Below are 15,224 nucleotides of genomic sequence, written 5' to 3'. Positions count from 1 at the left end.
GAAGGGATATAATTTAATGGATTCTTGGAATAAGGGAGGAATTTGTACTTTCCTTTAAGTCAAATTTTATTCCAAAACAGCAACAAGAAACATCGAGGGGAATTGGTGAATGTAGTTGATGGAGAGATTAAGATACCATGTGAACTGAAGTTTCTTCTTTTTTTTATTAGCAAATATGCTTTGTGAAATTACTAGGAGATAAGATATTCTTTCTACACTTGATGTAAACATATTTATGGAATAAAGTTAGATGGAGACTTTTGACATATGTGCATGAGTCTCGTGCATATTCAATAAACAATGACATGTCATCAGTGAAATAAAAGAAATAGTGAAAAATTTATAAATAAATATTAATAATTTCATTCTAAAATAAATTTAAAACTCTAAAATTATTATAAACCTTAAATCTTAAACTATAAAATCTAAACTAAAAACCCTAGAAAAAAATAATTATAATTAATATTTATTTTATTTAAATAATTATTATTATCTCCACTATTTTATTATGCACACCGATAATGTATAAAATCTATACACATTAAATATAATTCATATATATTATTAATGCAATTTAAGAATCTTCCACTGCCACTTCAATTAGAATATGCAAAAATTGTTCTTCACATGCATGTGCGTGTGTGTGTGTGTGTGTGTGTGTGTGTGTGAATGGCTATTTATAAAGAAAGAAAAAGCATAAATTCCTGAGGGGCAGCATTAAGGGAAACTAATGGGTGTCTGTTTCACATGAAAAGAGAACATCAACTTTCATCTACAACTTTGGGAACCCTTTCCTAATGAAAGAAAATCATAACATAAAAATAAGTGAAGGGATTGGATACGGTGAGGTTTTCTGATTTGGTGTTTTTTGTGGTATCATCAATTTTAATAGCCCGAATCTAGAAATATAATTAATTGAACTCTTTTGATTGATTTGGTAGTTAAGGGTTGCTCACTTAGAGAACTCACTCGAGTTTAAACTTGTGGAGGGGTAATGGAAGGCCTTTATATGGCCAGCTCTTTTAGGATGTTGTGTGTGCGCGTGTAGCGTAACAGCTTTTAAAATTAGCATAATGATAATTTTAATTGTCAACGTTTATATATATGCCAATTTATTTAGTCTTGATTCTAAAATATCTAACCCTTAATATTTACATATTGTATAATTTGGTCTTTTTTGCTTTTTATAATTGGGTAACCATTTTATAATTTTTTATAATTGGATGACAAAAAATAAATTTACTAAGTTGGGTGACTACAATGTGGTTTACCCTTATAAAATTTACATTTGTCTAACCAACAAATTGCATTACTTAATTTAGGGTTGAGTAAAGAAATTGAGAAAGCCAAAATTTGATTTGAACCATTGCATTTTATTCGCTTTGATTTGGTTTCAGATTGATGTTATCACTCATATCTCACAATTCAATTTGGGTTCAATTTTTCCGCATGAAACTCACTTTATTCAAATCAAACCGAATGAAAAGAAAATCATATTTAAACAAATAGTCGTGATAGTGAGATAAATTATTAATATCTACATGGCTAATTCATTTCACCCAATTATTATTATATTGTTAAAAAAACTAAATATAATCATACAAAAGTTAAAGTTGTTTAAATGTTTCAAACAAAAGTTTATATATATTAATGTAAGTGGATCATTTATTGAATATGATAGTTATCAATTATAATTTTAGTAAATTAGTTTATAAAACTTTTATAATAATTTATTCGTAAAAGAAATTGTTCACAAATTGTCAACCGTGTATGTTTGATCGTTATGAATTTAATTGATTATATGATATATTGCAATGACTCAATTATAAATAATTGAAGCTAGCAACTAATGAAATTAATTAAAAAGCGATACAATAAACATTAGGTATATGAATGATTTATATGTTTCTCTTTAACAACTTTGAATGATTTATCAACTTAATAGCTTAACTTAAAATGACTTTTTAAGTGAGGATAAATATAAAAAGAGTACACATGAACTTTCATCCAATGAATAATATGATATATGAATTTTGATTTTGTGCGGTTATACACATGAAACTTTGATCGAGGATCAATTTTATGCATAGAACTTTGATTTTGATTCAATTAGTAAGTATTTAAATAAATAGATACAATAATTTATTTATATTAGAAAAGTATAATCATCTCTGCATGTAATGTGTAAACGTAAAATGGATTATATTAGTAATGATGTTAATGGTTTGTGAAAATTGAATCAAATTAAAATGTCATATGTAAAATTGTATAAAATCAAAGTTCATATATAACATTGCACATTAGACTCAAGTTCATGTGCAGTTTTGATATTCATCCCTTTTAAATAGTATTTGCAAATTGATTATGATGTTAATTTAATTATTTAATTCACTTTATAAATGAATGTAAAGTATGTATTATGATGGTTAAGAAAAAATTAAGAATTGCAATATTAGGTTTTTTGGGCCGAAAAACAATGTGGTTGTTTTCTTCACAAGCATTGCCCAAATGTGCCAAAGAATTGCTAAATCGAATCACAATTATCGATTTCAAATATTTTGATTTTTACTCAACACATTCGATTTTAAAGGTCGAAAATCAAATGAAGCAGTTCAGTTCAATTTTTTTCTAATAAATATTGTATCAAACTGAATCAAATACACCACTAATCTAGTTGATGCCTAGTTCAGGAATAGGTTGTGCTATATGTGATTTAACTAGACAAGGTAATGTAAGAATAACTCACAATGATCCAAACAAGTAAATAAAGATGACTCAGACTTGAAGTTACCAAACCCATAATGACTCGATATGAAAACAAAACTCAAAACCTCAAATTTGAATAACCTAAGCCCAAAATACTCGAGATGCGAAGTCAAATCAAACCTAATACAAACTCAAAATCAACTCAACCCGAAATGTTCTAAAAGTTTTAAAATTTTATTTGACCTGACCTAGATGGACTAATTCAAAATCAATCTGACCCATACAATCAGAAGTTATACTTATCATCTATTGTCGATATGAACATTTATAAGCAGAGCAAATATCTACTAAAATATTTCTAAAAAATGTAAAATTATAAATTAATGTAACGATAAGATTACACCGTTACTCTCAAAAAGGAATTTCTAACTTCATCCTTAATCATCTCATACCCTTGAAGTTGATATCAAAAGTATTACATAATCAAAGCATTCCACAGCTTGGTGATAAGGGTTTGATTGGAATCAATTTTGGAGAATTTTTTTTCCTACCCTATGTTTTTTAAAACTTAAACTAAAATCAAATTGAAATTTAAAAATTATTTGATAAACCATAAAACAAAACTCTTATTGTAAAGTATGTAAAAACAAAATAGAAAATTAATATAAAAAGCAAAAATTGAATTCAATCGAATCAAATTATTACGTATAGTTTGAAATTTTTATAATCCAATTAAAGTAAAAATAAATGGTGACCAACCAGCTGGAAATTTTTGTATTTGGTTGATTTGCAAGTAAAAGTTTTAAGGTTAAAGTTAAAATTTCGTGTTAAAATTATTTAACTGAATTATTAATTTTTACAAAGGATCGAAAGTACAATTTCTCATTTACTCAAGTATTTAAAATGGATTATGTAACATCCTCAAAACCCTATTGGTCGTAAATAATATGAGATAAAATCTTACGAAAATAAGGTATAAGATCAAAGAAAATGAAAGTTGCAATATATCAAAAGAGAGTTAAATCAAGAAGCATGACACGATGTATTAAGGAAGTGACTAAATCGTAAATATATGAAAAGTTTTTGGCTCAAGTGTAAATATTCAAAATTTAGGGGATTAAAATGTAATAATGGGAAATTTGAAAGACCAAAAGTGAAAATAATCCAATTTACTAATATATGGAATTGGCATGCATGGACCAAATTGAATAGGTGAAGAATTGTGAGGGACTAAATTACAATTTTACTAAATTAAGTGATAATTCAATGATGGAATTTTGAAAGATCATAAATAGTAAAATTGTCAATTAGCAAGAGGGAGAATTATAGAATATAATGATGATGTTGATGATATTTTGGTGATTTTTTAATTAATTAGTTAAATATTATTTTATTAATATTTTATTTAGAAAATGGTAGTATAAAAAAAAAGGAAGGATGAAAGAAATTTATCATCCATCCAACGTGAGTGAAAGGGTAAGAAAGAATGTTTTCTTTTCTTTACAATTTAGTCATTTGTCATGAAAACCTACATTTTTACCCAAAATCTTTAAAAATTTCCTTAGATATTAAAGAGAGAAGATGAAGTAGAGATTTTAGAGACTATGCCCATCAATTTAGAATCAAGAAAATAGTAGATGAAAGTGGAGAAAATGAGAAGAAAAAAGGAAGGAAAGTGGTGAAGATGAGAAATGCATGGAAATGAAGAAGAAATGAAGAAATTCTTTACAAAAGAGGTAAGTTTCATACTAAACCTATTTGTATTTCAATAGGTTGAGTTAAAGATGTTTTGAGTAAGATGTATGAAACATGTATTTAATCTAAATACTAGAAATAGAAAGTATTTTGATGAAGAATAAATACTTCAAACACTAAATTGGTAAGAGAGAGTATGATTTGTATGGTGAAAAGTACTAATATTAAGAAATGAATATGTAATCTACACATAAACATAAGTAACTAAATTGTATAGTAATCAAAAGTATAGCAATAATGTGTGATTGAATGAAAGATGGTGCAAAGGACCTTGAAAAAGAAAATATTTTCATTAAAACAGTTTGGACAATAGCAGTGACTTAATTTTGAAAATTCATCTAAAATTTTAGAAATTTAGTTAGAGATTTAATTAAATATGGAATTAAAGCTTATTGAGTCTAGTTTCATATGGAAGAAACGATGAAAGAAATTAGACTTTATAGTTTGAGATATATTAATTTTTGTGAAACAAGGTTAGAGTGGATTAGGGTTATCCTGTTCTAAATTTGAAAAATCATAAAAAATTGTAAAAAAAATGATTATGAGTTTAAATTTATATGTTTAAATTATTAATAAGTCTATTTTCAATAGAAACAAACGAAAAAATCATCCAAACCTCGTACTAAGAAATAATTAATTTTTAGTAAAGAATTATCGAAGTTGTCAAGCAACAGAATAGGGACAAATTTGAATAATTTACCGTACTGATTGGCTAAATTATAAATTCTGAAATTTTTATGGTAAAAATATATTCGAGTCTAGTTTCAAAAATATCAATTGGATCTTAATTTCAAATTCTGTAACTCAAGACATAAATAATTTAGTGACTATGACTTAAGTGGATAGCTTTGATATGAACATATAAGTAAATAGTGGAATTATGGAGAATGTTACATATAAGCATGTTATATACTAAAAGCTAAAGATTCTAATAAATATATACATAAAAGATGTGGAATGGAGAGGAAGATGAGGGAAAAATATATATGAATATATATATAGTAGATGAATTTGAAATGTTTTGAAATGGTTGTAAATGATGAAATGATTAATACATGTGAATATGTTTAAACGAATTGATAAAATAACAAGTGAATAATTGTTAATTGATGTGATATTGAATTCTTATTAAAATTTTATGAAGAATTAAATTGATTGCCACAATTTAGAAATAAATATGAAATATACATAAATTGGGTAAACTACTTTGAAAGTGCAAGTCCTCCAATGGTCTTATTTGTAAAACTTTGATATTTGTCTTAATTTTATAAACTTTGTTATCTTTAATCGAATATCATGTTTTTATGAGGACTTAGGATTAGAAATAGATATCAATGGATGATATGTAAAATGAAGTGGCAGTTACGATATCTAAATACGGTTCATGTAATGATATAAAAAAATAAATAAATAAAAATAAAGCATGGAACTTGTAGGAAAATGGAGATTGTGTCATGATGACAAGTTTGCTATGTCATGACGTGAAAACCCCAATGTGGCGATGACAATTCAAAATTTTTTATGAACTATACAATTTGGCATTTGATCAATTGTGGATGTTTTAATGAGCTCATTTAACTTATAATTATTTTTTTCGTAAATTTAATTATTATTGAAATGAGTTAATGATCTATATTAATTAAATAATATGATACATTGATTTGAAATTTTCAGTAGTTGCTTCGGTAACGAATGTAACATCCTGATGCCTTGACTCGATGACCAAGTCGAGTATGGGGTTGTTACAGATTAAATTAAAATATTATATTTTAATTTATAACTTACACATAGATCTGTTCGTGGATCGGGTCACTTGACCCGATAAGTGGGAAGGTTTGATTAAAAATATATGCTCGAAAAATGGGCTTGAACAAAAAAATAAGACTTGTTTAAAAAATGGGCCAAGCTTCAGATAATGCTTTTTTTGACCCGAGCCCAGCCCAATCCGACATAATTAGAAAAAAAAAGACAAAAAAAAAGCTATTTTGATGCTATTTTTTATTATTATTTTCTCACTATTTTACTATTATTTTACTATTATGTTACTACTATTTTGTTGTTATTGTTTGAATATTGTATAACTCTTATTTTGTTATTAATTTTGTTACTATTTTAGAGGCATTTGATTGTTAAGTTACACATATCTTAGTGTTATTTAAGTATAAATATTTTTTAATTTGTTGGAAAATATTTATTTTATTTTATAAGTATTTTTATGTATTGTATTTTATTTTTATATAAAAATTTTAATTTGGCGAGTTGAGCTTGGGCTAAATTTTAGGCCAATTTTTAGGTTGGGCCGGGCGAACAAATAGGCCTAAAATTTTGACAAAGTCCAACTGACCCATTGACAAATCTACTCATATATAATATATGGACTAAATTCATAACTTACATATAGTATAGGGTCTAATAATAACTTAATTTGTAAAAAATAACTTTATAAAGTTATGATAAAAAACTATAATATTTTTAAATGAATAAGTATGTTATTTTTATAATGTAAAGTATAGACACGTAGATAAGTTATGTCTATATTTCTTCGTCATAACTTTTTATAAATATATATATAACCCTTTCATAACATGTAAATTATTGTTTTATAATAAACTTTTGATCATAATTTTAGAATTATTTTAGGATTTTAAAAATATTTTTATTATAACTTTATAAAATACACAATTTTTTTTACAATATAATTTTTAAGGTTTATAATATAAGAAAATTTTGGCCATAACTAATCCAACTACTCATTCGTGTTTATAATATAATTTCTATAACTTGTATAAAATAATTTTTAAAAATTTTATTTAAGTGTAATTAACTGCGTAATTATTCTAATTCTCACCATCCCCCTTAACAATTGAAAAGTTTAGTTGGGGTGCTCCAATTTCACCCAATGCAGTGGGACTCATCAATTATAATGGTTACACAAACACGTCATCCTTGTGTAATTACTAACAATTACACTTAAATCTAATTATTAGATGCATTTCCAAACACTGCCTAAACGATAGGCAACTTAAGCAAACTTACTTTGAATATAATATTTATTTGGATAAAGATCTTATTTTCGTATCTAAGTTTGGCTTCAATGTTCAATTTGATAAATGAGTTTTTTTTTCTCAATTTGGTACTTGAGTTTAGCTTTAATATTTACTTTGGTACTCGAGCTTTTTCAATTTGATATTTGAGTTTTTTTTGTTCAGTTTAAGTATCTAAGTTCAGCTTTAATGTTTAATTTGGTACATGAGTCTTTTTTTGGTCCCGATTAAGTATCTGTGTTCTTTTTAGCATAAAACACATGTCAATCATTCATTGGGCTATATTATATCATTTGGCATAGGTACCAAATTGAATATTGAAGCCAAATTTAGATATCAAGTTAGGAAAAAAAACTTAGGTACCAAATTGAACATTAAAACCAATCTCATATATTGAATGATATATTAATAGTATTTTTAAACATAATATTTTATTTATATTATTTTATTGACATATATTCGCAAGTATCTTCATCTGTTTTACAATTTAAATCTAATCTTATTCGAGAAAAATAATATTCAGGTAAAACACTCCTTACATGACTACTCCGAATTTTATTTATATTATTCATTCATTATTAAATAATAATGTTGCACCATGAAATTTGATAGATATTATTATTTTTATGCACGTATAAGTATAGATAAAAGAGTTATTTTATATTGTGGTTGTAAAATTTTAAAACTTTGAAACTCATGTGATGGCTTGATGGCCAAGAGTGTTCACCGCCTCAGGTGTGACCTGAATTCGAGTCGCACTGGTCACATTGGTTGTTTGGGATATGCCCTGTTATTGTAATTCACAAAAAAAAAATTAAAACTCTACAAATATAAAAAGAGATGCAATAAATAAAAATAAAATTAATTATATAAAAGGATATTTATCAAATTTTTAATTAAATATTTATATTATTGTAATATAATTACAATATTATTATTTTAAAAATTTATGAAAATATAAACAAATTTATATATTTGGATGACATCATCATTTGCACATCATATTATATTAACATGAATTTTTTAGAAATAAACATTACATACGGATTAAATTTTAACTCGATTAATATTAGTATTGTTGTCAGTATAGAAAAATGAGCATTCGAGCATGCTCGAGCACCTTTATACTACTATTTAATGATTGAGATGAATTATAGGTAGTTTTAAATAATCTTATCTAGGTATAAAATATAAAAAACTTAGGAGTATTATTTTATAACTACTGAAATGACTAGAATACCCCATCAAAGGAACAACAGTCTTCGGGTCAGTTCTGCATTACTTTTCAAAAGCACTTCTGGAAGAAAAGTTGTGCAGAATAAGTTGCTTTTGGCTGAAATTTTTAGCTTTTCAGAAGTGCTTTTCAAAAGCACTTCTGAAAAGGAGAAGATAAAATTTTTAGCTTTTCCTCTCCCCAAAACACTTTTAGTGCTTAATTACTTTTTCACCCTTCCAATAACATAGTACTTCCCTTTTTTTTTCTTGGTAATTAATTGCAAATGTGTTAAAATCATTAATTAAAAATAAAAATATTTTTAAAATACTAATTACAAATATTTAATAGTTATATTTAAATATTTAAAATATAGTTTATATATTCTAATTAAATTTTATAAATAATTAATATTTATTGCTTAAAATATTTAAAATTTATATTTTATATATTAAAATATTAACAATAAGTTATAATAATTTTATATATTATTACTAAAATATAATAATATTAACTAATTTAAATATTATTTAAATGCATATTTGTTACTTGATAATAACATGTCTAAAATGGACATTTTATTTCTTAAAAGCACTTTTTAGCAAAGAATGCTAAACACTTAAATTTTAAATCAAAATTTTTAAAAGTATTTTTTACAAAGACTTTTCAAAAGCACATCAAACTAATTATTCTTTAAAAAGCTAGTGGCGTGGAAGCCCATAGACAAAGCGGCTCACTAGTCACCATAGCTTTACCTCTAGTAAAAGAAAAAAAAAGAAAAAAGAAATTTAATTTCAATTATTAAAATAAAATTTAATATCTTAAATAATAATTAGATTAAATAATAAAACTCAAAATTTAATATAGATTAATTTGATATTCTCAGTAAATTTTTTTAAAATATATATATTTAGTTTAAAAGTTAAACTTTTCTTGTTAATTGTATTAATAATTTAATAAAATTTACTTTTTAAATATAAAATATTATGACATATTAATATTTTTTTCCAGTGTTAAAATAATTAAAAAAAAGTCAATGAAGCTTTAACAAAGTTGGCAAAGATAGGGTAGAGGTGTGTATGGGCCGGGCCGGGCTCAACTAAAATTTTAGGTCCGTTTGCTAGGCCCGAGTCAATGAAGCTTTAACAAAGTTGGCAAAGATAGGGTAGAGGTGTGTATGGGCCGGGCCGGGCTCAACTAAAATTTTAGGTCCGTTTGCTAGGCCAGAGTCCGCCCAAAAATGAGCCTAAAATTTTACTAAAGCCCGACTTGGATAAAAATGTTAAAACCTAGGTCCGACTCGGCCCGCCCATATTAATTTTTATATTATTTTTATATAATTTTAAAAAAACATATAATACATCAAAAATACTAAAAACATCAAAATAAATATTTCCCAAGAAATTGAAAATAAATTTTAAAAATATGTATATTTAAATAATAACAAAATTAACATATGTTTTAAAATAATAATAACAAAATAGTAACAACATAATAATAAAATGGTAGTAAAATAGAGTATTAAAAAATAGATTTTTTTTCTGTTCAAATGCCTTACCAAGGCCTGGCCCGTCTTTTAAACTGGCCTTATTTTTCTGTTCAAATCCATTTTTCGGGCCTATATTTTTTGTCTAAACCCTCCCATATTTTGGGCGGGCCTTTGAGTCGGGCCGGTAGCCCGACCCATGAACAAGTCTAAGACAGAGACTTTGAACCTTGAAAAATCGAGTTTTAGTCCCATTATTTGCAATTACAATGGTTGGGTTCTCTCTTTTACTTTGTGTGGATTTTATCCAGTTTTTTCCAAATTAGTCTGGCTTTTGTTTGATTCTTTTTTCATTACTTAACATCATAGTTAATTAAACATATATTTGTATTTGTCTTATACTTTTCTTGTATTGTATTCTAGTGAAACTTAAAAAAAATTGTATTTGTCTTATACTTTTCTTGTATTGTATTCTAGTGAAACTTAAAAAAAAGTAAAAATTTTAAAATTGAACTTAAAATGAAAATGTATGTTTTGAAATAAATCTCAAAACTTTACATAAATTTAATGTATAATTTTATATGTGAATTTTATTATGGTACAATTATACACATAGAACTATGATTGTCGAACTTTTATTTTGATTCAATGATATATATTCAAAGAAATAGATATATCAATTTATTTTATATTGAATAAATATAATTATTTACATATATAATATATAAACATATAATTGTGTTATATTAATAAATATGTTAATAATTTGTGAGAATTGGATCAAATTAAAATTTCACACATTAAACCAAAGTTAATGTATAATTTTGAGATTTAACTCAAACATTAAATCATAATAAAAGACTAAATTCATAAAAAATAATTTATAGGGACCTTTTATAAAATTTTACCTAATAATTATATTACTTATGCCAATAAAGTCATCATCTTCGATGAAGCTTAGTAAATTCAGTCTCAGATTAACGGAAAAAAGAAAAAAAAACCCATAAAATTCCTCAAAGAAAACCCTCTCTTCCCGCGAAAATCCTTCTCAATTTAACAAGAGAAGGAAGTTTTTAAAGCCTTTTGCAATAAAATTTTGTTGGAAAGGGCTCATGGGAAGGGTTCTACATGAAACACCGAATCCACCATTGTCGTCGTCGACGGAAGGCGCCACCACGTCGTCGACGTCGGTGATGAAGACGTTGAACGGGTCTCACCACTTCAAGATCACGGGGTACTCGCAATCAAAAGGTATGGGGGTCGGAAAATACATAGCTTCTGATATGTTCATGGTGGGTGGGTATTTGTGGGCGGTCTATTTTTACCCCGACGGTAAGAGCCCCGAAGATAATGCCGCGTACGTTTCGTTGTTCATTGCTTTAGCGAGCGAAGGGACGGGCGTTAGGGCGCTTTTTGAGCTCACCCTTTTGGATCAGAGTGGGAAACAGAGGCATAAGGTGCATAGCCATTTTGGAAGGACGCTTGAAAGCGGTCCTTATACTCTTAAGTATCGTGGCAGCATGTGGTAAGGGTTTTATTTTGCAATTTCAATTGGAATTACAGGGTGGGTTTTTGGGTTTTACGATGAATTTTCTTTAGTTGATTGAAGTTTTGGTGGGTTTAATCTTTATTCTTCTTTTGTGACTTTTATTGGGGTTTTAATTATCTTGCAAGATAGTAAGAACTGCATAATGGGTTGTTCTGGTTCTTGTGTTTGTAATCTTCAGGTTCACTTTGTTGTTTAAGGCTAGAGTCTAGATCCTCTTCTCTTTTTTTTTTTACATTTATTGAGCATTAGCCTTTATGTTGGTTCTTAGGTGGCTAGGATGTTTGCATAACAAGTTTGTTGCTTATGAAATAGCAATATAATTGCGGGAAATTTTGGAGGAATAAATTAGCTTCATTCCTGTGACATACTTTTTTTATATATGAAAAGTATTTGGGGTAGTTGACAAGAATATAATTTCACATGAATTATGCTAAAATTGGCTATTGCACTAGATTTTGTTAGCCACTAAGGCTGACCTTAATTGCTATTATTATTAGCATTACTTTTTTGGTCATTCTTTCCTTCTCCTAATCTTATTAAGATTCCATGACTTGTGAATTTCGATTTATTTTGAAATACATGTAATATATTGAGTAGAGATTGTGGGGATTAGTGAGAATAAAGCGAAGTTAATTCAGTCATATGTCTGCTTTTATATATATATATATATAAAAACATGTGTTCTTGTCCGTTTTTTGGTTTGAGACTAGTCATGTTTGGACCAGGATGGTATTCAAGTAAAACCTACCTAATAGTGATGGCTCCAGGACTTGAACTCAGTCCAAATGCTTGGGCAAGAAGTCTACTCCACTTCTTCCAACCATGCTTTTTTTATTTTGAGTTTAGCATGTCTATAAAAATTACTTCTTATTAAAGTGTTCTATTAAATTTGAAGGATTTCAGTTATTTTTTTTTAAAATTTTTTGCATATTGCCTCCTGTTACTGTTTGTGTAGACATGTTTTTCTTCAAAGCTACACTCTGGTTTCTTTTATGCTCCATCTCGATCCATACAGTTCAAACTTACTGCAGCTTGTTTAATTTGGCATCTTAGTAAAGCATTTGGTTGCAATCAAGTATACATTGTTGACCAAGACATATGCAACAACATTATTGCTAGCCTAATCGAACAATTCTATAGTATTGATTACTTTACTTTTTTGATTGTTCATGATGTCTGACCTTTACTAACTAGATGATAAATGTTATTAAGACATATGTGGGTTGCGTTATATCAGATTTCAGTCTTAGCCTCTTGGCCTGTAGGTTCTTAGCACCCAATTTCTGTAGGGGTATTTGCCAAGTTCCGAGGTTTGGCTCCTCTTGTCTTCCCCCTGAAATGAACAAAAAGAAGAAGCATATTTTATTTATTTCCCTCATTTCTCTTGGTATATGATAACCTTTGGTGAGTAAAGAAGTAATTAGTTTGATTTGCTGCAGGGGATATAAACGGTTTTTTAGAAGAACTCTTCTTGAGCAGTCAGACTACCTCAAAAACGATTGCCTCTCTGTTCATTGTAGTGTCGGAGTTGTTACGTCACATACAGAAGGTCCTAAGTTCTACTCCATAGCTGTTCCGCCTTCAAGAATTGGTCATCATTTTGGACAATTACTAAAAATTGGAAAGGGAACTGATGTTAGCTTTGAAGTTGATGGGGAAGTCTTTTATGCCCACAAGTTGGTACTTGCTGCACGTTCGCCTGTGTTTAGGGCACAACTTTTTGGTCCTATGAAGGAACAGAATACAAAGCAGATAAAAGTTGAAGATATAGAAGCTCCGGTTTTTAAGGTTCATTCAAATACCCCTCTTCTTATGTTGGACAAGAACTCATGCTACTTCTTGACCAATGATAATGCATTGGTGATGGATGCAAAGCATTAACCTGCTGTGGATAGCATACACTGCCTCGGATGCATCATGTCAACTCCATTGATAGCATGCCTGATGTTAATAATTAGTTGGAAACTTCTCCATGCAAATTATATGCTGGGGTGGCTGATGCTTATGCTTTTGAAGTCAATTTGTGGCACGTACTGTCTTAATCTTTTAGTTAATTGCTTCATATAACGCACATGTAGATCGTCAATGGCTATACACAACAGTACATTCCTGAATGTGCATTTCTTTACCTTTCTAAAAATAATGATATTCGAGCTTTATTTGAAGGCTACAAAATATTTTACTCGTCAAGCTAAAGCAATGTGACTATTTAAAGTAAGCTATGGTCCGGGTTACTGATACAGTATTATCTCTATTGACTATTCCTTATCTTGCGCTTTGCAGGCCCTACTTCACTTTATGTACTGGGATTCTCTACCTGACATGCAAGAGCTCACTGGTCTCGACTCCAAGTGGGTGACTACATTGATGTCTCAGCATCTGCTTGCTGCCGCAGATAGGTATGGACTAGAAAGGTTGCGATTGCTCTGTGAGTCCAATCTTTGTGAGGATGTTACCATTAACACTGCGGCAACTACATTAGCCTTGGCCGAACAGCACCATTGTTTCCAGTTGAAAGCTGTGTGTCTCAAGTTCGTTGCAGTGCCAGAAAATCTAAGAGGTGAGTGTCTCTTTATGTTTTGATATGTACATCAATGTTGAATTAGGGCTATCCATGCCCGAAAATAATTGCTTTTAGATAGAATGCATAGCAAGTTATCATATAGCTATTCTTAAGTTTGTCTTCTTGTTATGGGTCATAAATGCCACAGCTACTCTCACATAGAAGTCCCATATAGCCGGATTGTGTCTTAGCCCTCGGGATATTATGCAATCATTCTTCATGCAATTGAACAAAACACGACCTTAGGGTTTTCTATCTCGAGCTTTTATCATATATTGTCAAACCTGAAACCCTTCATTCAAGTACAGCTATTCTGAATGTCTCATTTGGGATTTCATCAAGTCATACAACTGCAATTGCACTTTGGTTTATACCATCATCAACATCCATAATCTTTACAAGATTCATCCAACTCTTAGGTTTCTCTTGACTGAACCCCCAGCGTTTTTCTTTTGTCTTGGGCAGCTGTAATGCAAACAGATGGTTTCGTGTACTTAAAGGAAAGTTGCCCATCTGTCATGACCGAGCTGTTGGAGTATGTTGCTAGAGTGATTGAGCACTCGATGTATGTATGCAAACATGGGATTGAACCCATCTTTGATGGAAGTGATGCAAATGGTAGGAGGGTGAAGCAACGGCTATAGCTACAGCTTGGTACAGTTTCCTTACTAATTAAAAGTAAAATAAGAAAGAAGAAGATATGAATGACCAAAAATAGATGAAAATACAATTGGATTAGAAGAATTCCTTCTTTTTTTTTTAATTTTATTTCAGTGTTGTAAGCTTGGGTATTTGTAAGAGATGTAAATTTAGTTGTTCCTATGGTTGCTCTGTATTGGGAAGTGATATTTCCTCATTATATATTTGCATTGTAGTTGTGTTTCATCTTTAAAATATTTATATATAAC

General features: G+C 28.4%; 1 protein-coding gene across 1 annotated transcript; it reads left to right on the top strand.

The window, feature by feature from the left end:
* The first annotated feature begins 11,129 nt into the window (after positions 1–11,129).
* LOC108469914 (BTB/POZ and MATH domain-containing protein 2-like) lies at positions 11,130–15,210 on the top strand. Its single transcript, XM_017771025.2, has 4 exons — positions 11,130–11,729; positions 13,193–13,541; positions 14,037–14,313; positions 14,782–15,210. The coding sequence occupies exons 1-4, from the start codon at positions 11,317–11,319 to the stop codon at positions 14,958–14,960; spliced, it is 1,218 nt and encodes a 405-aa protein (XP_017626514.1). The 5' UTR covers positions 11,130–11,316; the 3' UTR covers positions 14,961–15,210.
* The last annotated feature ends 14 nt before the right edge of the window (positions 15,211–15,224 follow it).

Source organism: Gossypium arboreum, chromosome 8 (genome assembly GCF_025698485.1).
Source record: "Gossypium arboreum isolate Shixiya-1 chromosome 8, ASM2569848v2, whole genome shotgun sequence".
NCBI classification, from domain to species: Eukaryota; Viridiplantae; Streptophyta; class Magnoliopsida; order Malvales; family Malvaceae; genus Gossypium; species Gossypium arboreum.
The sequence above is the reverse complement of the archived record's forward strand: the minus strand, read 5'-3'. Positions and strand labels throughout refer to the sequence as shown.

Coding starts and splice junctions, on each gene's coding strand:
- LOC108469914 (XM_017771025.2), top strand. CDS start 11,317: ATGGGAAGGGTTCTACATGAAACACCGAATCCACCATTGTCGTCGTCG. Junction 11,730..13,192: donor AAGTATCGTGGCAGCATGTG/GTAAGGGTTTTA, acceptor GATTTGCTGCAG/GGGATATAAACGGTTTTTTA. Junction 14,314..14,781: donor AGTGCCAGAAAATCTAAGAG/GTGAGTGTCTCT, acceptor TGTCTTGGGCAG/CTGTAATGCAAACAGATGGT.